A 23453-nucleotide genomic window follows, 5' to 3' on the forward strand; every position below is an offset into this window, starting at 1 on the left:
AACCCCACTGGTAACAGCCTTTCAACAGCACCTGTTAACCATTACCTTTGCTTCCTGCAGCTAAGCCAATGTTGGATCCAATTTGCTACTCTGCCTTGGATCGCACGGACTTCTACTTCTTGATCAGGCTGCCACATTAAAACCTTTGTCAAAAATCTTGCTAAAATCCATGTAGATCACATCCACTACATTACCCTCATCAACCCATGTCACTTCAAAAAATGTGATCGGGTTGGTCAGACATGACCTTCGTTTAACAAATCCTTGCTGAGTATCTTTGATTAATATATGCTTTTCAAAATGAAGGTTTATACTGCCCCACAGCTGGAGTTAAACTGTCTTAGTAATGGATTTATCTCTTCCTTCCATTTAAATAGTGGTATAACCTCCAATCCTCTGAAACTGCCCTGTCGTCGGGGATGATTGAAATATGATGATCAGAGCTTCTGCACTTTCCTCCTTTGCTCTTAACAGCTTGAGATTTAATTCATTCAGGCCTGGTGATTTATCGATTTTCAAACACTTCAAGCCCTTGTTTTATTTTCATGGGATGTGGGCATCGCTGACAAGGTCAGCATTGTTTCCCATCCCAATTGCCCTTGAACAGAGTGGCTTGCTTGGCCATTTCAGAGGGCAGCTAACAGTCAACCACATTACTGTGGATCTGAAGTCACATGTAGCACAGACCAGGTAAGGATGGCAGATTTCCTTCCCTAAAGGACATTAGTGAACCAGATGGGTTTTTATGATAATCAGTGGTGGTTTCATGGTCACCGTTACTGAGCCAAGCTTTCAATTGCAGATTTTTTTATTAATTGAATTTAAATTCCACCAGCTGCTGTGGTGGAATTTTAACCCATGTCCCCAGAACATTAATCTAGGATTAACATTAATCTGGATTACTAGTCCAGCGACATTATCACTAAACCAACATCTCCCTCCCTTCCTCTCAATGTTTATCCCACCCAATACTTCACACCCTTCCTCCTTAACTTGGACATCATCACGAGTCCCCGTTTTTTGTGAAGATAGCTGAAAATATTAAGAACCTTATCTACGTCCTCCACTTCCACACTCAAATTATCTTTTTGGCCCCTGACAGACCCTACTCTTTCCTTAGTTATCCTCTTGCACTCTATGCACTTATAAAACATCTTTGGCAAGTAAAATTGAGGAAAATCTAGTGAGTTCTTGTTCCCTCTCTTTGCTTTCCTAATCTCACTTTTAATTTCTCCCTTACACTTTTAAGCTCCTGATGTCTGACATAAGCTTCCCTTTTTTTGCCTCATCTTACTCTTTACGCTCCTTGACATCCAGGTATCCAGATTTGGCTGTTCCAACCATTTTTCTTTGTGGGAACTGGTTTATCCTGAACCCTTGAATCTGCTCTGGATTTCCTCCCATTGCTCTAACATTGATTTACCTCAAGTAGCTGCTTTCAGTCCATTTTTGCTAAATTGCTTCTCAGTTTACAAAATTGGCCTCCTCTCCCCCCTCCACCCCCAGCCCCCAATTTAGATTATTTACTCCTATTTTATCTTTTTTCATAATGATGATAAATCTAACTGAATTATGATCACTACCATAAAAGTGTTCTCCCACTGATATTTCTTTAACATACCTAGCTTCATTCCATAAATTAAATCCAGACCTCTTCTCCAAGCCAGACCCCCCACCACGCAACGCCACCTCCCCCCCCAAAAAAAACACCTGTTGGGTTTCCACATATTGGCTGAAAAAGTTCTCTTGAATGTATTTCAGGAATTCTGTGCCCTCATCTTTTACACCTGTATTCCAGTTAATATTAGGGTTATTGAAATCCCCTACTTTACCTGCCTTACAGCTTTAGCGTTTTTCAGAACTTTTCCTACAAATATGTTCTTCCATCTCCCTCAGATTATTTAGTGGTCTATAATCATGCCCGTCGGTGTGATTGTTCCTTAGTTCAGCCTATATAGCCTCATTTGATGATCCCGCTAACATCCCATCCCTTCTCATGACTGTAATTGTTCCTTTAATCAATATTGCCACCCCATCTCTCTTTTTATCCCCCATTCAATCTCGACAGAAAACCCTGTAACCACGTACACTAAACTGCCATGCCTGACTATCCAAGTCATGTTTCAGTAATAGCTAAAAACATGCTTCTATGTGTCGATCTGTGCCCTCAGCTCATCTGCCTTATCACTATACTCCTTGTATTTAGGTATGTACCATTAAGCACAACCAAACTTTTTGTTTTGTCTATATTCCAATGTTTATTTGCTCTGCCTTTCCAAACTCACTGATTTTCTGCCTTCTCTTTGCAGCTCAGTTTTTCTCCTTTCTGAATCTATACACCGCTCTTCATCCATCTCCCTGTTTAGTTTAAACCCTCCCCAACAACACTTGCAAACCTGCCTGTGAAGATATTGGTGCTGCCCCTGTTGAGGTACAACCTGTCTAGCCAGAAACGGTCCCAATGCCCCAAGAATCTAAAGCCTTCCCTCTTGCAGCTCTCTTCAACCATGCCTTTGTTGACTTTTTCCTCAGATTTCTGTAGTCACTGGCACTGGGAGTAATCCTGCTTTAATCTCTTGCTTAATTCCTTAAAATCTGCTTGCAAGACTTCAACCCTTATTCTACCTATGTTACTGGTACCAATTTTGTAATTTCTATGTTTAATTTCTAAAGGTTACTGATCTATCTTTGATCCATAAGGGTGTTGAAATGAGCACTTTGATAAATTCTTGAACATTTACCTCCCACAAAAATGTTATGCACCCTTATTTATGAAGTATCTCACTAAACTGTGAATCTGACAAAAGTGTCTGTTCTTCTGCCACATGATTGCCATGTGCCTTTTTACTGATCATTGCAGTGAAGCATTTTGTTCCATTTGGCTTCATCAGAAACCCTTTGAACTGTGTTTGCAATACTGAATCTGGTTGAGCGTTTTAACCAGACACGTACCAGCATACTGCTGCCTGAATAGCCCAGAGTGATGGAATGCTAATTGACCTCAATGTTCTATAGAAGTAATTGGTTTAAGGGGACACAGTTGTATTAAAATGAATGTTGGAAGATTTTTAATGTTAAATGTAAAAGTAAAAAAACCTATGAGCAGTTGTCTTATTATGTTGATGTATTTGAAAATATAACGTGAAATTTTATTGTCGCCTCTTATTGGTGTGTTCTTGTGGCAGCTCGGACTCCACCTCGGAGGACTGATCCCTTTCCTGCTCCCCCAGAAGATGGTAAGCCTCTTTTGGAACACTTTTTTTCCTTTCAGTCTGTGTGTATGATTTACATCTGTGTAGAACTTTGGATGCAGTGACCTGGACTGCACTAATCTCCTACCTCAGGACGTGATTGCTCCTAGACTTCAGCTCTAAGTGGTTAGTAGGTCATCAGTTGCGTACATGATAACTTTGTTTCAGGTCAGTTTGATCAGGCTATTTTCATTGCTTGCTGCCTTTGGTCAAAAATTCTCATCTTTTTTTTTACTAGGTTAGATTAGGAGGTTCATTGATCTCTATTATGTTGAGTACATTTCCATTCACCACACTAGATGGCAGTTTACTACATAAATTAAGTGAAGTTGCTACTCAAGTTTCAATTCAAAGACTCATTCTTAGTTGAGATGTTTTTCCATACAGACTTGATTCCAAATTTTAAAAAATCATATTTCTTCCTTTTCCTTAACGTTTATTGAACTCTTTATTTACCCCCATTTCAATATAGTTCTTTGAACTCTACTTCCCCACCTTTTCGCTCTGAGCAGTTGCTAAATAATGAACTGCACATGTCAAACTGTTTCTGTGAAAATCTTGTATATAGGTGCGTGCAATAGTTTTATTGGTGCTCAGTGGACTGTGCTTAATGCTCTTTTTAATGCTGGACTTTATATGTTATGTTAATGTTTTGTGTAGATGCTATTTTGGTGAAGGAAGTTGAGAAAGTGACTGCTTCAACAGAGATGCATTCTCCTGCAGTGAAAAGATTACAGGTTAGTAATGCAATCTGTGGAAGACCTTTATCATTATTCCTATTTTGAAAACCAGTTCTACCAAGGTAGCTATTTCCAAAGAAAGGTCCTTGACCTGAAAGGTTAACTCTGTTGATCTCTCCACAGATGCTGCCAGATCGACTGAGTATTTCCAGCATTTTCTCTTTGTATTTCAGATTTCCAGCAATTGCAATATGTTGATTTTGTTTCAGTTATTTGATGGTTCTAGAGGCTTGAACATGTGCAGAATGTATGATCCAAGCAAATATATTATCTTGCTTTTCTTTCATTTTCCTCTTCTCCAAGGGCTCCGACTCTTACTGGGATGTAGTCCCATGGGTGCCAATATATTGCCTATTTGATTTATCTTAATGCATGAACCTATGGAACAAGCATTGGCCATATTGTTTTACTGCATGTAACAGGTCCAATATATCACCAGAACAGGGGTAATTGAGTAGCAGGAGTTAAATCATGGCTGATTTTCTTAATTTCCACACTTCAGGCCCAACAGCACTGAGGACAACTGTAGCATCACCCCAACTGCTGTCCCAAATGAGATGTCCTAACTCAGTACAGACGAAGAATCAAATCTGGGACCTCCTGGTCCTTTTGGGTTAGTGCCACACCACATGATACACTTATCAACTGAGCTAGTGGGGGAACCCCCATTCCTATTTTGTGCTGGAAGTCTAAGCTGTGGATGTATTGACTAAATGATATGCTTTCTTATATAAAGCAATCTAACGATTTCTAGTCACATTACAGCTGGTGGCTGTTTTAGATGTCGTTGAAATGCCAGAATGCTAAACCATTTCATTCTCTTGTGTAGTTGGACCAGAGTTATCAATTTAGGATCTTGCAGTCTCAGGATTAGGTTTTGTCACTCCACTTAACTCTGTCTTGAGGATCCAGAGTTCTTTGAGCTTAACCACAGCACTGATTGCTTCCCTGGAAAACATTGAGGATTGCTTTAAGTGCTGGCAGCTTTGACATTTTTTAGGTTGCTTGCTTGATGCAGAGTACTGACAGCCATGCCCAAGCTACAAGCTTGCATCATCTGTGACAAAACCAACAACAAGAGGAAAAGCTGTATTCCTCAGCTTGCCAAGGAGAGCTACAATATTTCATTGCTGGGCAAGCATAGGCTTGGTAAAACACTGAAGAAGGCAATGATAAATGGAGCCAAGCTTTCTTGAGAATTTCATCAGACAAAGATGGTGTATTGGATCTAAGTAGTGAGATTGAATCACATCTCAGACATCCAGAAGTAGCATATTTAATTTCTATAGGATGAATTTTGTAATGTTCACAGCAAGCTTTCGCAAGCAATGTTTATTCACATTGGGTCTTACTGTACTGTGAATGGGGAACCACTGGGCATTGTGTTGTCAAAGATTGTACGCAGGTTGCGGATATCAAGGATCCCTTGATGTTTATTGTTTTGAAAAGCCAAGATACAATCACAGAAACCAACTGCTGTTGTTGCAGGTAAAATGCCAGCAATATTAGGATCAGTAAGTAGGCTAGTGGGTTTTCGTAAAACTGATGAAAGCTTTCCCAATTCTGGACATTTCGCTGCATCATTCCTCAGAAGCATCTGGTGTCTAAGCTTCTCTATTTGAAACAGGTCATGAAGATTGTTTTGGTAACTGAGCTACATTGAAACTCCTGCATCTAATCATCAACAATTCAAAAATCACGACAAGTTCAATAATGAATCCCCTTCAGACCTGGTCCTTTACTGGCTTCTGAAGGAAAAATGGTTGTTACTTTTCGAATTGCTCAATCTGCTAAACACTAGAGAAAAAGCTATAGCGTGAATTGATGGGTGTTCAGTGGTTTTTAGTTGTGGCCTTTCTAGCAGAAGCATTGCAGTATCAGGAAAAATTAAATGCATAATTGTAAGTAACTCTGGATTTTCGTATTTAACAATTTGAAGATGTTGAGCGGAAAAGGCCTCGTGTTAGATTATACTGGGCAAGCCATTAAAACGATTGAAACCAGTTCTTAAAAAAAAAAGGAATACTTGAATTTTCAGGGCAGTGTTGCCCTTCATTTTATTTTTAATGACGAGTGGGCCTCTTTTTGTTTCCCTGTTGTTCAGATTAGTAGCAAAACATTGTATCAGTCAACAGATTTGTTTTAGTTGATCATATTTATGTTTACATTAGCTGAAAATACAAGGACTGGGGGTTGGGATGCGGAACAGATTTTAGGTTATGGGCAAGAGATGCAGTAAGGAAGAACTTTTTTACGCAGCAAGTGGCAATGAGCTGGATCTCTCTACCTATGAGGGCGGTGGAAGTGAAGAAAATTAATGATCTCACAAGGAAATTGGTTGGCCACTTCAGGGATAAAAACTTGCAAGGCTACAGGCATAGAGAGATGGGATTGGAGCGACTGGATTGCTCTGCAGAGTTGTCATGAACTTGATGGGCTGAATGGCTTCTTTTTGTGCTATAATGAAATGTACATGCATATCTGATGGCAATACAGGTTTCAAGAAAATAGTGGGAACCAAAAGCATTAAAATGACCATCTTGTGCAATGCAAATATATATTTATATATTTGCAATGAGAATAACAGCTAAGCAAGGTAATCTGTCTTTGCCCAATAATTTGTACATCCTTCCTAATGTCTCCTTCCTTATCTTTGTCTCCATTAAAAAAAAAATGATGCCTCTGAAGTTCTTTGGGACTTTTATATACCACCTAAAGATTTTTTTAATAATGCATGATGTTGTAATAATGCTACCACTAATGGTGGTTCATTGTTTGACAGAAATTATTAAATTTTGTATTTAGTAATGGGGATTTTTTTTTGCATTTCTTGGAATTAAAGAATGATGACTGGATATTGGCTGAACTAAGTAAGCCCATACTGCTTGGTATTGCATGGGATCCCCTGGTTTTCTGAGAGATATTTTGATTTAATTGGCTGCATTCTTGATGTAGCTATGGCTGACTGGAATAGATACTGTTTGAAGTTTGTGGCCTTCCCAGTTTTGTAATTCGGTTGCTTATGATGATGTGAGAAATAATATAGAGCAGTCACCATCCAGACTGTTGAAACTGTCTTCTCTTTCAGCCAGATCAGCTGAACTTTCCTCCAACAGCAGCATCCACTCCCATCAGCCAACCTGAAGCACCAATAATCCCGATCGCTAAAAATGAACCCATTGGGTTGAAGGTGGCAGACTTTCTCCCAGTAAGTGGTGTTTAGTGATTTCCCTTTGGGTAATTTAATTTTTCTTAGCAGTTGCATTTTCTCTGCTTCTGTTTTGCACAAGCTCTTGATGTCTGAATGGCAGCAGTAATATTATAGTTGACTCCAACTTCCTGGGCTGGGGGTGGGAAATAAACCAAAGCTCCTACTGTGATCAATATCCAATAACTTGTTTGTAATCTGTAGTAGAGGTCAAATGAGGCCAGAATTCCGTTCAACTGGTTTTGCCCATCCTTGCTGTTTGGACCTGTACTTTAAAGGTAGCTTGCAATCTTAGTGTAAGAATCTGTACACTTAAAACATGCACCCTTACGTTTTGAATCGGTACACTAAGGCAGCATCTGCACGTTGGTTAATTTGGTTCTGAATATAATTGTGGGATCAACTGTAAGACTCCATCTGGGTTAAAACCTTTGGTAGGTGAAGAATAACAAATGGTGATTTAGACCCCAGTAAGTAGACTTTTACTTTCAAAATCATATCCTATCATAAAGGAAGTTCCAATCCCTGAGTATTTTGGTGCTGACAGATAATGTATTCTTAAAGTTTAAGAGCTTTGAACAATTTGAAACTACTTATTTATATTGCATTTAAGGAAGGAGGCTACCAACCTGAGTAATAGCTCGGGGGTAAGGGTCACTGACTGAGGAATGCAAAATTTTAAAAGGGCTATCTTCTTAGTTATTTTTCTCCTGCGCGCTCAAGGATTGATAATTTTCTTATCTAGCAGTTGCCCTAAATTATGAATGGGGAAGTCTGCAGCAGAGGTTTCTGTCAATTTGGCAAGGCAAGCCAAGTGTCTTTTCAATTGCATTAACTTGTTTTGATTTATATCATATTTCTCCAGCCTCAGAATAATAAATTGGCAGATTTGAGTGACGAAGATGCTGTGAGCCAAATCCGGAAAGGACATGACACCATGTGCGTGGTATTAACAAGTCGCTTCAAGAATCTAGACACTGTGAGAGCTGTATGGACCACTGGAGACGTCAAGGTCAGTGCAGTGATTCTTAACATGTAGTAACACATCTACTCTTTAAAAGTGGAATAATAATGTGTACACCCCGGAGGAATAAAAAATCAGTTCCTTCTTTTCCACCCCATACCCTTCCCCAGTTTGATGAGATTACTTATTGGTGCAGTGGTCAACGATCAACACTCAGTTTTCTAATTTGTCAACTAATTCCTACCTGGGGTCTCTAATATGCAGGTGCAGCCCAAATGCCATCTATATATTGGGCATGTGTCAATCACCTTTCTTTACTTCACATTTCACCAGATTTTTTGTTTATTTGAACTGTTTCTTTGGATATTTGCAACTGTACTTTTTAATATGCTGCAAACATTGACTTCTGACCCTCCCTGAATTGCAGTTTATTTGGTCTGAACAATCTCTATATTATTATTCTTGGCAGAGACTTTAAAAAACACAATATAATTGTGATTATTAATCTAATTCCAAAAATTAACACACCCTTGATGGCAGAAAGATTTACCTTGCGGAGAAAAGAAATACACTAGCCCTAAAATAGTATACTTGATTACAGCATGATAGCCTTGTCCAGTTTTTTTTTTCCAATGGGGATTGTTACTGTGAATTAAGGCATAGAATAAATGCAAAGTATTCCCACAATGATGTGATGACTTACGCAATATAGTAAGTCTCAGTCATTGAAACTTGTAAAGGACTTTGGGTAGTATTTTTGATGAAGCGCAAGAGTAGGGGTGAAGTGAGATTCTACCTGTTAGTTCCTAGAACAGATTTGGATTCATGCTCTGGTAAGAGAATTGGTAAACATATACACTTGGTAAAGTGCCATGTAGCAGGCTTGGCAGCAAAGTTAGAGCTGATGGAATAAAAGGGCAGTGGCAGCATGGGTACGCAGTTGGCTGAGTCACTGGAAACCGTAGTGGTCAATGGTTGTTTTTCGGTCTGGGGAAGGTATATAGTGGGGTTTCCCAGGGGGTCAGTATGAGAATCACAGCTTTTCTTGATCTATATTAAAGACCTTAACATAGCTGTACAGGGTAAAACATAGTATTATGAATTGTGAGAGGGATAGTGATGATAACCTTCAAGAGGGCAAAGACGGGTTGGTAGAATGGGTGGATAAGTGGCAGATGAAATTTAATGCAGAGATGTCAAGTGATACATTTTGGTAGGAGGAAGTAGGAGAGGCAATATAAAATTAAGGATGCAGCTCTAAAGTGGGCGGAGGTGCAAAGGGGCCTGGAGATTATGTGCACAAATTGCTGAAGGTGGCAGGGCAAGTTGAAAAAGCAGTTAAGGCATTAGGGGATTCTATGCTTTATAAATAGAGGCATAGAGAACAAAAGCAATGAAGTTATGATGAACCCTTATAAAACAATGGTTCGGCCATAACTGCGGTATTGTGTCCAGTTCTGGACACCGCACTTTAGGAAGGACCTGAAATCTTTAGAGAGGGTGCAGGAAAGATTTACAAGAATTATTCCAGAATGAGGCACTTCAGTTACGTGGATAGATAGATTGGAGAAGCTAGTGGTGTTCTCTTTAAAAAAGAAAAGGTTGAGAGGAGATTTGATAGAGGTGCTCAAAATCATGTGGGGTCATGATGGAGAAGATGGGGACAAACTGTTCCCAATGACGGATGGAGAACTGGGGGACAATGATTTAAGGTGGATGGCAAAAGAACCAAAGGTGGCATGAGGAAAATATTTTTTATGTAGTGAGTGGTTCAGATCTGGAATGCCTGAGAATATGGTGGAGGCAGATTCACTTATGGCATTCAAAATGGAGCTGTTATCTGAAGGGAAAAATATTGCAAGGCTACAGGGAAAAGGCATGGGTGTGGAACTAGCTGAATTGCTCTTGCAGAGAGCTAGCACAAGTGCAATGGGCCAAATGGCTGCCTCCTGTGCTGTGACCATTCTATGAAAAGGCACAATGGGAGTCCACTACTTGCAGTCCCTGCAGGGAGCCATGTGTGAAAAAACTCCTGGCTTTCTCTAAGTTATCATTACTTGTTTCACTCCTGTGGATACCTTTAAAGTCTTGGTTTATTTGTTTCATGGATTTGCAAGTCAGAAATTCTAAAAGGAATTTGTCCCTATACAACTATCATATTCCTAATACTTTTGTAACTCCCACTTTCCACTTTTTGGCACAAGATACAAAAGTCTGAAAGGTGGCACAGCTTCCTTTCCTGTTGTTTTAAAGGGTTGTCTTATAATTCATCCTGTCTAATTTTAGTACTGAAATTTGGCTGGTTAAAACTGACATCTATTTGGCAGAAGAATTCGTAATGCCCATTACACTGCCACTTTCTGCTTCAGCCAAAGCAAGGCCACTTTTGTCTAAACCTCCTGCTGACAGTGTTGTTCTTGTTGGCATGATGTTTTCTGAAGAACTACATGTTCTAGGTTCAAATGCACATTCTAACGCCAATTTCTTCATTGCAGACCTCCATAGACTCAGCAGTGACCATGAATGACTTGGCGGTCATTGTGGACATCTTGAACATTATTAATCTCAAACCGTATGTACCTGTTAAAAGGCTACCCAGTCCTTGAATCTGTTAAGGGGGCTAAAAATGCAACCTATAAATCTTTAATGATCTCACCTTGCTTAAAATGTTAGGATTATCTAAACTTAGAAGATTATCCACATCTAGAGACACATGAAACAGACAAAGCATATTCCCATGTCTGTTTTCTGTAGCTTATTTTTCCTGGACCAGGTCACTAGCCTGAAGCTAGATGCTTTGGCTTGAGGGGCACCACTCCACATCAAGCACGGCTGACCAGCAGACACTCCCACTCTTATGGTCTGCCATTGGCATGTTGGAAGGATTTGCAGGTTGATGCTTAACATGTTTGGCTACGTTATGAACGCACCTTCTCTGGCCATCAAGTCTTAGAGTGAGACTCGAATATGGAGTTTCTGGCTTTTGTAGGGACGTTACTACTGTGCCACAAGACTTTTGCATTATTTGATAGGCGACTATTAAGAAAGAGGTGACATAATCTTAAAATTAGAGCTAAGCCATTCAGGAGTAAAATTGGAAAGTACGTTTTTAAGACAAAGAATAGTAGAAATCTGGAATTCTGTGCCTCCAAAGGACTGTAGGTGCTGGAACAGCTGGAGCTATCAAGGCAGCATTTAGTAGATTTTTGTTAGGTAAGGTATTGGGGGATATGGTTGAGGTACAGATCAACCATGATTTAATTGAATGGCAGAGCAGACTTGAGGGACTGAATGCCCTGTTAGTCCATTAGTGGTAGATTGCTGCTTCACTTTACTACTTGATTTATTTATTGATTACTGTTGGATCCAACCATCTTGTAATTTCACGATTCACCAACCACTGTCCAACCCTGCTGATTAGTATTTTCACTTGTCTGACTGGCACTTCACTTGTCTCTCTATATGCAGCAAATAAGATGGAGGCATTCATGTTGGAGTAACATGATCCTTCCACCCCGTAGAAGAGCCTCCCTGACTGGCTGTATTTTTAATTCTTTCTCTTCTGTCATCAGCACCAATTGCTTTATTGGCTGTAAAGTTTAATTTGCAGCTAATGCCATACCATCTGTTTCTAGTACTAACAGCCTGAAATTCATTCCTTTCTCCTATCTGGTAAATTTCAGAAACTACAGGCCTCATACTCCACTTTGTGTGAAAAGCTCAGTCATTTGCCATCTGTGAGTCACAGAGGCTGCATAAGGCAAGATGGCTTGTGTAGTCAGGACTGACTTATGCTAGATTGTGCCAGATTTGTTAAAAAAATTTAAGTAAGGAAATAAAATCCTCCAGGTCGAGTAGAGAGAAAGAAATGTAAAAAATTGATCTTGTCCAATTCGCATTACTGTTCAAGACCCAACTACAGCCCCCAAAGATGAGTTGTTTTCATGTGCCTTGTCCTGCATTTTTCCCTGGCCCCTCTTTCAGAACCCAGCAGAACCTTTCTGAGAAACTTGAGAAGGGAATCAAACTAGCTACAGCGGGTTATCCTTTAACATTGATACAAATGGTAGAATTTGGGAGATGACTTTTCTTCTTAGGTTTAAGATTGCTAACTGAATTTTATTAAATGAAATGACACTTTGTTGTCAGTGTATAAAAGATTAATTGATACTAACACTAACATATCTGTTAGATCTTCCCCCAAGCAGTTACTGATTATGTATCTTCTGTTTCAGAGCCTTGTGGAAACTGGACCTGTGCCCTTCGATCATTCCACAGATTGACAAACTGTTGCAGAGCAAGTATGAGAGGTCAGCAGTCATTTTGTTCATTGTTCCTGTGTTAGTGGGGCCTGGAGTGTTGTGTTGTGGGAATCAGAGTGGTGGTTCATTTTTGTGTTGGTGAACATCATGCACGCTTCTCAAATTTGAAATGGTAAACACCCCACCCAATAACCAAAGTAGTGCAGCCTTTTTCACTTATGCATTATATATGGTGTTGAAGTTCCCTTCACTCAGCGCTGGAGAGAATTTGGTTATTTCAGTTGAACAAAAATACAGGGAGACTTTATGGCAAAGTGTGTGTTGTTACTGGAAACTGTTGCCTCCAAATGATCACTGAGTCTTGATGTTCTTAACTATAGTGGTGGTAAGAGTATGAATGAGCATTTGTAGAAACCAGACTGTTTCTCAACAACTTGTCAGTAGACCAACTGGGCAACATTTCACTGTCAGTTAGAAACTAAATTTGATCATTTGTTTCCTAGCCGATGGAGTTAAATGGGAAGAAAACAAGAATGTGTTATATCCCATTTGGAAAGTTCAGGTTACATATTCAATTTCACTGTTGGAACTTAAAAACTCAGACATTGGGTTGGGTATTTTAAAGGTGAGATTGTCTATTTCCCAACTCACCTGTTTCAGTAAATGAATTCTATACCTTGTTTAGGACTAATGTGAGCCACACTCTCCAGGGATTTCCAATAGTTACAATCTGATGATTTGAATTGAAAATCTTCCCTTAAATTCCTCTTGTGAAGTGAATTTGGAGAGTCTGTATCCCACATGGCTCATCACAAACAACAATCCATAACTGGCATTAAACTGATGATTCTTATGCTGAGAAGTTGCAGGATGTTTTGGGGTAGGGCTGCTCATCAAAGATTCAGTATGAGGAATGTTAATAAATGTAGTAGAATGAAATAGCCCCAGTATTCTGTCCAAGCTTTACTATAGCTGATCTGAAGTGCATGATACTGACACCAAGTGCATGGTAGTGTTCCATTTCTGAGCACAGGTGTTCCTTCCCTGAAAAGCATAAACAAATTCCATGCATGAATTTTTTCATTTAATGAAATAGCTTAGCTCCCCCAAGATCAAGTAAATGAATTGGCCTTCCATTGCTTAATTTATATTGAGCGCTCTAATCACTTGTCTCTCCCTGTAGCTACGTGCAGACTGGTTGTACTTCCCTTAAGTTGATCCTGCAGCGATTTGGACCCTTAATGGCAGACAATCTGGTTACACCACCCTCGATTGGGGTGGACATAACACGGGAAGAAAGGTCAGTGACTGCTATGTGTAGTATAGATAATGCTAAACTTGCCAAAAACTATTTCAGTGTGCAGCCATGTTGTTCGAGTATCTTCGTTCATACCATTTGTGTGGTACTCAGTAAATCTTTTGCTTTGTTTGCCTAATTCATTTAGGGATAAATGGGTCCACCCTCTTGCATCTCATTAAGTAGTCCATGCGTTGTGCTAAACCAGCAGTCCAAATTGGTTAGAAAAGGGAACAGAATTGGTCAAATCATTATATTGAGCTTGCTCCACTATTTTGTTGACATGGCACAGTCCCAATTCACTGCCTTTTCTCCAAACCCTTTAATATGTCACGAGCAGTATTCTTCTATCTATTTTCAAACATCTCAATTGATTTAACATCAATTGCCTTCTCTACTGGACTTGGACTATTAGATTTCCCCATGTCACCTCCCTTTAGAGCTGTGTGTTCCATTCTCACAACTGTTTGTGTGCAAATATTCCTGAAATTGCTATTCATGTAGCCATAGAATATCATACAGCTGCACAGACTTGATAGCAATATTTTCTCCATGAACTGCCTAACCTGATCCCACTCTCTCCGCTCCCTATAACCATTAATGTTCCTCTTTTACAAGCAACTGTTGAATTCCCTTTTTAAAATAATTTATGGATTCTTGATGCAGCAACAATTTGTCGTAGAGAAGTCACAGACATTTAACACCTGTGTAAATTTGCTTCTAATCTCAGCAATGTTTTTTTATGGCAATTTAATAGACAACTAATGTGCAAATACAGCAACTTCCTGAAACTCATTGGGAGGTTAAGAGGTAGATGTTTTCATGAAGCTAATGGCAGGGCGTGCAAATTGTCCAGCAACTATCACAGTTATCTGTTCCTCATCACAAATTGCTTGCTGATTTGCACACTAGTAACAACAAGTGTTGTTCACGCACTGGACCTGCTTTAACTACTTTGGCTAGTGCTAAGTAAATTTGTAGAATTTTTCAGTGATTTGCCAAATTCAAAGGAAATTAATAAGATCTCACTTCACTTGTAGAACAAAGATCTAGCTTTCTTAGATAAAGGGTGAAAATGGCATAGTTACGATAATGCGTTACATTTTTGGGGTGTGTTCAATTGTAATTTCTTCACAAAAATGGGGAGAGGAGACTAACCTATCAGACAAAGGAGCAATAAAAGCAAAATACTGCAGGTGCTGGAAATACTTAGCAGATCTGGCAGCATCTGTGGAGACAGAAGTAGAATTAACATTTTGAGTCCAATGTGACTCTGAAGAATGCTGCAAACCTGGTGAGTATTTTCCAGGACTTAGACAAATGGGAAAGTGGGATAAAACTGAAATAAAAACAGAGTGCAAGTTCTCGTTTATCTTTAAATCTCCTGGTGCTCCTGTGACTTTGACTCATTTTTCCCTCCTTTTCTCAGGCACCAGAAATGTAAGCTCTGTTACAAGCAGTTAAAAAATCTGCTCCCGATTCTTCAGAGTAAAGCGGGACTGCCTGGCCGTCAAGGTAGTGCCTTTCGTGAACTTCAACTTCTCATGGCAGCTTTTGAATGACCATGTTCTCCATAGTCTTGTTATTGAAACCTCCCTCTGGGGACTCTGAGGTCCCCCTCCCTATTTCTGAGGAATTGACATCCTGTTGAAGACACTGCCAACGAATGATGCAAAGCCCAAATTCTCTTCTCTTCAAACGGATTCAAGTTTACTGCATTTAAAAATTTTGAACATGAGTTAGCCAAGGAGCGCCTCGAGTTAATTTTTTGTAATGCTGTGGAGAACAAAGTTTCTCATTTTCAGTATTTGGGACACTTGGGGAAACTGCTGATGATTCCTTAATTTACCTGCATCTTGTTGGTTTTAAGTCCATCCCTGTTAATCAACAGTGTGGTGTTGCCAGGGATAGAGGTTCGCGTGACATTTTGCATTGTTAACGTAAGTTCCTTTGTTTTCCATTGAAGGTTGGAGTGAATTCAAACCTCTGACCTTAATTTATCAGCATTTCATAGGACAACGCTGGCTATGTGAAGCCATTCAGTGTTGTGTATGCCCCTGCTGATGGTCATTCTAGCCTGGTCTGCAGGTAAATGGTGAGATCCATTGATGATATGGGCTTTTACCTGTAACTGACATGCCTTTTGGGTTTATTTAAAGCATGTTATGTGGGATACTTTAGCCTCAAGTAACTTATTGCTGTTTCCTACTGTATTGAGCATGAAACAGGACTACTGACTTTGTGATTCATTGGAACTCAGTGCAATAGCTCATTGGCTGTTACTAAGGTGGTGAAAGATCCATTGTGGTTTCCTGCAATGTGATGTCAGATTAACTCTGTCACAGTTCTACCTGTCTACACTTCTGGAATGACACTGGTAATTTCAACCTGCTCAAGCAGTACAGGGCAAACTGTTGTTTTGAAATTGCTGAGAGTTCTGTTTACTCCAAGGATTAGTCATTTTACATCTCTCCTAGATTTTTAACTTCTATGCTTCAAGGTTGGATCATTACTGGTGAATGGATGCCTTTTCATTGCATTTCTTTCTAATTTGAGAACTTTTTCCCATTCTCCCCAACTTAAACTTGACATTTCTTGTTTATTTGAAAAATAATCCCCACAAGTCACACCTGTTTTTGCTTTCACACAAGTAAATTGGCTGGAAATCTTGCCTCCAGAACTGGTTTCCTAGGAGGAGCTTGCCATTGTGGCCTGGTAAAATGATCCTGTCAAACCTTGTTTTGGGCTGATTGTCTAGGAGCCCTTCATCTAATACCAGTGGAGCAGGCAAGTTACTGTTGTGGCTTCCTGACCAGGTAAAGTCACTTTAAATTAGCTCTACTGTAATATTTAACCTACAAGCCTTCTATCTGAATACTTGATTGCTGTTAAATATGCATCAAGCCCTTTTTGTTTGGAATTTCAACTGTGCATTATATGATCAGTTGATTTGAACCTGTCCTGTGTTGCTGAGAATAAGCAGTATGCTTTACATTCCATGTCAGGAGTCAATTCTGTACTATTGTACATTTTAAGTTTAGGTTGTGCATCAATGTCCTCACTATGTATAGATGCTATGATTTTGGAAATGTTTCTATGTACATATGTTTTTAAAGTCTTCAATAATAAACTGATTTGAAAATATTTGAAAGGCTTGATCACTGGCTATGCTTGAGCCTCTCAATTTCATTCCCCAAGTACACACTATTCTTGATTGATGCAACAGTGTGGCTGGAGATCACCTTTATGCTACACTAGACACAAGCACATACCAAGTTATATAATCACTAACATCTGGATTTCTTAAAAAACTGGACTTTATTTGAAATTGAATAGGCAGCAACATATATTGAAACTTTTGACATTACACTGAGTAATGATCAGGATTCTCAGAATACTGCAAAGGCAAACTGGCATTGAGAGAAACCAGAATGTCAACACTAAATTTCTGAGCAGTCACCCTGAGATTATAAACATTCATTGCTAGAAGTTTTCTCCAAGAGGTGCTGTCGCTAGTTCTGGGCTTCCTTACTCCAACCACATTGGGTTGGAATATGAGCTGGGTTTTATCCCCAGAACCCAAAATGCTAACATCTAGAAGGAACAGTAAAGACTAACTGGGAAAACGACATTGCATGCTAAGCATAACATGGGGAACAAGCTGCCTTAGACAGCAAACTCTCCTTCCATGTGGAAATTGCAGGTTGGAATAATTATATACATTAAACTTAAAAGCACTCTGAACTTCAGAGACAAGTCAGTTATCAGATTGACTTTACATCAAGACAAATACTCTTACGGCAGCTCAAATTAGGTAACATTTAGGTTCTTGCACAGATTTTAAATATCCCTGAAGTGGGGTGCAGAGAGGAAAAATGGATTTGGCAAGAAAGAGGTCAGTACCAGTGTCCTCAGTCAGTGTGGCACTGAGTTTTGATTCTATATGATGTGTAGTACACAAAGGGGAGCAGTTTTTTAAAGCTAGGTATGGGGTTGGGTGGGCTTTGTGGAACAGTAAAGCAGCAAGTTACAGTAAAAAGTCAAATTGCCTTTGGTTTATCAGACTTTTGCTTGTTCATTTTTAAATAAATATAGCTTGCCAAGGGAGAGGCAGCTGGTTTAAAGGGTCTAAGTAACCCTAGTTTAAATGTAAACCTTCATTAAAACACAAGGTAATGGAAAAACAGTTATGAATTTCCAGAGCTTTAGGTTGATATTTTGATGGCAAGTCTCACCAACCCCCCCTCTCCCTAACCTCTCTTCAGTGGATGGCAACCCTTCTCGGGTTATTCCCCAGTTCCTCGCAAAACAGCAGACATTCTGGATTATTTTCTCCCAGCTGCTTAATCAATCAATTACCTTTCCCATGTGGCATTGAGATGGAGGTGGAGAGAGGAAGAGGAGGGGAAAGAGAAAGGCACCAAAGTTTCTAAAAGTGGCAACATTGTGCCTGGGGAACAGTGTCCCTAAGTGTTAAGTCAGTCTCCCTGATTTTTCTATACAACTGTATGTACTTTGCTCCGCCTCTTAGTGTAACCTCCAATTGTATACATAACACACTGACTGAACCCATAGTGACAGCAAACTGCCAAGGTTTGCAGTGCAAAAGGTGAAAGTCAGTGAACAGGTCTTAACAGAAAATAAAAAAAGGATAAGGTATTTGTACTGGAGCTCATTGAACACTAACCTTTGGATATCAAATGATGGGTTAAAAAAAGTAGACAATATAAAAATCTGTTTATACATATATAAAAAATAAGTAATGAGCTCTACTCTGTCAACTTTTTAAAACAGGCTGTATATAAATGTACAGACATTGGCTTATAATCTATGACTGGATTGTGTTGAAGTGCTGAACTTTGTACACTGGGATAGGCCACTACTCCCCAATCTTCCACTATTCCAGGCAGCCTCAGAGTGCAGGCAGTGAAGCAGGGCCATGTCGATGGTTTACTTCACCTACAGGGCAAATGTGCATAGATGAGCTGAATCACATCCAATAGACATAATATGCAATTAAGCAAAGCTTGACATTTAAAAATTAAACAAAACTTAGAAATGGTGTAGTTTGCCAAGACTTAACACTTACAAGTAAATAAAAGAAAATACCCGAACCATGGGGTTCTATCATGGCTTTGCACAAGAGACAAATACTTTTACAACAATTCTTGGGTGCCAATTTGCTTCTCTTGCAGATCTGAAAGGCCCCAGAAACAAGTGTGTTATCAGCAAGGAAAGGTGGATTTGGCAAGATAGAGGTCAGTTCCAGTATCCTCTCCGTGGAACTGACAGAGTTTGGATACCATAGGATGGGGTGTAATTATGGTGCTGTGCTACACAAAGGAGAACCCGGCCAGGTGTAGAGGGAGGAGCTCTTTGTTTTGAGGGACAGTAACAGTACAGCAACTCTAAAATATGAAATTTGAGAACATAATCATATATCAGTGCCATACAGACTGAGATGACGTTGGAACTGACTGTCTTGCCAAATCCAGCTTCCTGCACTGGATGACCCACTTGCTTCAAGAATTTTTAAATTCCGTGCTACTGTCACCTAACTCAAGAAGCTGCTGTGAAGTCTGCTCAGCTATGTGAAAGTCTTGGGAGTTTATTTTTAAAAAAATTATTTTAGATGTGGACATCGCTGGTAGGGCCACTATTTACTGGTCATCCTATTGCCCTTGAGAAGCACAAGTCATGTGGGTCCCACAGTGCTTTTCGCTAGGGAGCTCCAGGATTTTGATCCCATATCAATGAGCCTTTGCTAGCAGGCAGAGGCAGTGCCACAGTCATGTAAGATAGTGACTGCTACACCAGATAAAAGTTATACAGCTATGTCTTCACAAAAAAAATTAGCCCAGAGAGACTGGATATCCCATGCCAGGATAGCAAGCAAGGCAAGACACCAATGGCAGTAAAGCCTGCACAGACATCAGATCCAACCACTGTTCATTGTTATGGCAGCTGTGCTGTTTGTAGATATTACCCATAAAAGATTTGGATGGGTTTGTAACAGAAGTACCCACAGTTTGTGTTATCAGTTGTATGCCATGCATACTTGGGCAAATCTAACCTCAGATTCCATTTGGAGGCTCCCCAAGAAGGTACCATGTCTCTCCAGAAGTCCAAACATGGGTCTCTTTTTTTGAAAAACTGGAGGGGGTGGGGGGGGGGGGGGGGGGAAAGATTTCTCCCCTGTCCCCTGTCCCCTGAAATACTTTTACTTTTGAACTATAATGGGCAAGTGATAGCTGGGTAGAGAGCGTGCAGAGACATTTCTACACCCTACTGTTTTTTAGTGTGGTATTGGATATTTACCAAACTGTTTCACGGCAAGAATCTCTGGAAGGTCAGGGAAATTTCGGACAGCAAGATTAGAAAAAGGTTGACCCTATTGATATCTATGGGGAACTGACACTTGCAAACTTTTGGTTCATTAAATGGAGGTTTAACATCAATATGCAGCTTGTTCCAATCAACTTTTCTTCCTCTGATCTAACCCTGTAGTACTAATCAGCCAGTACTTATGTATAGGACTCATCCATCTCAATCAGAATAACAGATCAGAATTTCTGTGTTGGACCCCACAGAACTACAATGTGGCTCATACTGAGGTCAACTGAGCAGCTCTCTGACAACAAAGACTGGATTGCATGGTTTGTGGGGTAGTTATAGATGCAATTTATAGCTGGAGATATACTGCATCAATTTTAGTAATTTACAAAGGTTAATAACTCCATTAAAAAACAACCAATGTAATTCACATTCAGGCTTTTCAGAGAATGAACTTATAGAATGGACAGCTGTTGACATAACTGATTCTATTCTATAGTGAATCTGTTTCTCCTGTTCCTCAGAGCAGCTATAGCATGATAAGGGAGAAAAACAGCATGAATTAAACGGTCTATTCCAATCCCATGTTTAAGGGGAGATGACACAAGAGGGGCCAGTAGTCATTTAAATGTACTGGGAGTTTCTAGGATTCCATGAGGTTACTGACTGCCTGGCTGAGATTATCCAGCGTGTGGGAGACATGGTTGAAAGTTGGTTCAGGAACTCAGAACTGGTTGGGGACAGAGCAGATCTGGTCAGCAGCATAGTTCCCTTGTACTAACACACACCCTGAATGAAGCAAAGCTCCATGTCCCCTCCATAGAGTTAGAAACTGACCAACATCTGGACCCAAGAGAAGCACCAAATGTCATCTATGATACCGGATTAAATTGGCTGAACCTAAGCAACCTGACTAATCCAACCCCCTGCCCCCCAAAGTGCAGGATTTCCATACCTGAAGCCACTAGTCTTCTTTTCCCTGCTGTGGTTTTCCCGACAGCACTCCCTGCTGAATGGCTGATGTTGAACCGCCCTTGTTGGGCGACTGCAGACGGGGACTCTAACTGTGAAAGAAAATACACACATCAGTTTGTGTCTGAGGCATCCTATCTCCATGTGAGACATACTCTCAAGCCAAAGTCCTAACAGAAATTATGTTAGCAATCAATAAGCTCCCCGTCCTACAACAGTACACTGCGACAGACTGCATCACTGCTAACTTGCATGATAGACTGTCCAATACTTTACATGGCACTGAAGTTGATAAATGCAATGTATGGCTGTTTCATGACCCAGTATGTCAAGGAAACTACATGTTGCAGTGCTCATTTTGACCTGCCATCTTCCATGCAGGAAATTGAACCTTGGAAGATAGTAACTACAAAATGATCACATTTAATACAACCTGTGATTCAGATATTTCAAACATGAAACTGTATGTAGAAAGAAACTTTAAAAACAGCTAGTTTTAAAAGAATTGAAAGAACTAACGGAAATGAATTGAAGGCACTTTGCCATTTCAGCAGAGGATAAGTGGAACACCTTGAAAGGAATAAAGCTGAGCAGACAGGATGAATACATACACAAAAATTGGCAGTGCAGACTAAAACAAATGCGACTCTAAAATGGATTAAGAAAATAAAAATGAATATCCTAATTCTGCAGGGAGAATAAGTGGATGGTAAAATGCAAAAAATATACTAAAACGTTGATCAGAAGCGCAACACCAACTTCAGAAAAATGCAGCAGAAACAAACTAATTAAAATAAAATTCAGTACTAAAATAGTAAGAGGACTGTCAGAGAAAGGGACAGAAAGGTGCACACCAGGGCTCAGGGTTGGAATCACTAGTTTCCTATTAATGCCAATGACAGATTCAGAATATCAATGCAAATCAGTCAAACTGTGATGGGAGATGTAATTTTAGTGTGCTCACATTTGAAGGGCTACACAAAGGAAGAACAATGAATGATGTGTGAACTCCACAAATGGTGCTGGAATAGCCGTGGATGATTTCAAGAGAAATCTAGGAATTTTAGCAGACACGATGTTGTAGGCATCCAAGCAATTCAGAGCTATGATTGACAAAGTCATTAGAATGCTGAACTACACAGCCAAAACAGTGGGACACAAGTCACTAGAGGTCACAATCCAATGCAGTGCTCTGATCAGGCGATATCTGTCAAGTCTGGCCACTGAGACACAAAGGAGATATGAAGCTGCTGGAATCAGTGCAGATGACCAGCTGTTCACTGGTATCAGGGATCTGAGTTATGCGAAAATCTTGGGGAATCCTGGGCTCATCTGTCTAGAAAAGGAGGCATAATCTTCCCTTTCATTTCAAGATCCAATACTGTGACTACTTCCCTGCAGCAAACCATTTACACACCCTGTTCCCGGAGACCATTATGCAGTGAAATGTTTGTCACCTCATAGTCTTGGCGGTTTGAGTAGTGCTGGCTTTCAGCCCTTCGTACCATGGCCCCCAGTTCCACCGAGCGCACTCTCTGAGCAAACTTGAGCGAGCAAACTGTCTCATTGACGTTCTTCTCCATCGGAGACACCTGTGGAAATCAGAAAAAGGCTGGAGAAGAGCTCGTTACAATAGAAAATCCACGCACACATTTATCAACTTCTAGTGACCCTGTTCTTTCTTTTGGTTCTGGCTAACCAATTACAGTTTAGTTCTGCTGGACTTTCATCTGAGGCAGAAGACCACAGGTTCAAGTCCCACTGAAGAACTTCAATGCAATATTGGCCAACACACAGTGTAGCACTGAGGGAATGCAGTGCTATTGGAACAGTCAACTTTTGGACAAGACGTTAAACCTGCTTTGGTGGTTCAGGCAAACATTAAAGAAAAACACAGCGCTGCTCGAAGAATAGGAAATTCTCCTGGTGTTTTGGACATTAATCCCTCAACCAAAATCAGTAAAATCAGATAAACTGGCCATTCATTTATGTGATTACAGGATACTGCAGTGGGCGCAATGGCTGCTGCAATTTCCCACATAATGGTAGCTACACAACATAATTCCATGTGAGGTACCTAGAGATATTTATGACAGTAATGATAAGGGATGTTCCTGCTCTCTTGTTGTGATGCTACCTACTCCAAATGGAGAGCTAGGTCTCTGAATTCTGCATTGACGTCCAGCAGGATACTTGCTTCAGGTGGGTTGTGTTGTCTTGCCATCTTGTATGAGTTATGGGAGCCCAATAAACCTACTCCCCGCTGCCCCTCACCTAGTATAGGACTGACCATCCTATCAACTGATGTAAAGAAGATTACGATCATGTTCACATCATGGTCAGACTGTTATTCAGCCTGCACACCTTTGTTAATTATGCAATGCTACGGATACTTCCACTACTTTACATCTGTTTTCCCAAGATAC

The 23453-nt window shown here is 40.1% G+C and overlaps 2 protein-coding genes across 6 annotated transcripts in view; one reads left to right on the top strand and one right to left on the bottom strand.

Moving 5' to 3' along the window:
• katnb1 (katanin p80 (WD repeat containing) subunit B 1) overlaps positions 1 to 16866 on the top strand; it is a 32757-nt gene extending 15891 nt beyond the window's left edge. Inside the window, exons 11-18 of the mRNA XM_078544039.1 lie at positions 3186 to 3236; positions 3912 to 3988; positions 7080 to 7199; positions 8065 to 8211; positions 10659 to 10735; positions 12399 to 12473; positions 13609 to 13725; positions 15152 to 16866. Coding sequence (XP_078400165.1) covers positions 3186 to 3236; positions 3912 to 3988; positions 7080 to 7199; positions 8065 to 8211; positions 10659 to 10735; positions 12399 to 12473; positions 13609 to 13725; positions 15152 to 15284 — 797 coding nt within the window. The 3' untranslated portion in view covers positions 15285 to 16866. The remainder of the gene's footprint in view (positions 1 to 3185; positions 3237 to 3911; positions 3989 to 7079; positions 7200 to 8064; positions 8212 to 10658; positions 10736 to 12398; positions 12474 to 13608; positions 13726 to 15151) is intronic.
• Positions 16867 to 17021: 155 nt separating this feature from the next.
• kifc3 (kinesin family member C3) overlaps positions 17022 to 23453 on the bottom strand; it is a 52559-nt gene continuing 46127 nt past the window's right edge. For all 5 annotated transcript variants that reach the window (XM_078544036.1, XM_078544032.1, XM_078544035.1 and 2 more), the window contains 3 exons: positions 22485 to 22619; positions 21011 to 21119; positions 17022 to 18681 (listed from right to left, as the gene is read on the bottom strand). In XM_078544036.1, the coding sequence (XP_078400162.1) occupies positions 18635 to 18681; positions 21011 to 21119; positions 22485 to 22619 (291 nt within the window). In that variant the 3' untranslated portion in view covers positions 17022 to 18634. The remainder of the gene's footprint in view (positions 18682 to 21010; positions 21120 to 22484; positions 22620 to 23453) is intronic.

The sequence above is a fragment of the Cetorhinus maximus genome, chromosome 6 (genome assembly GCF_964194155.1).
Source record: "Cetorhinus maximus chromosome 6, sCetMax3.hap1.1, whole genome shotgun sequence".
Lineage (NCBI taxonomy): Eukaryota > Metazoa > Chordata > Chondrichthyes > Lamniformes > Cetorhinidae > Cetorhinus > Cetorhinus maximus.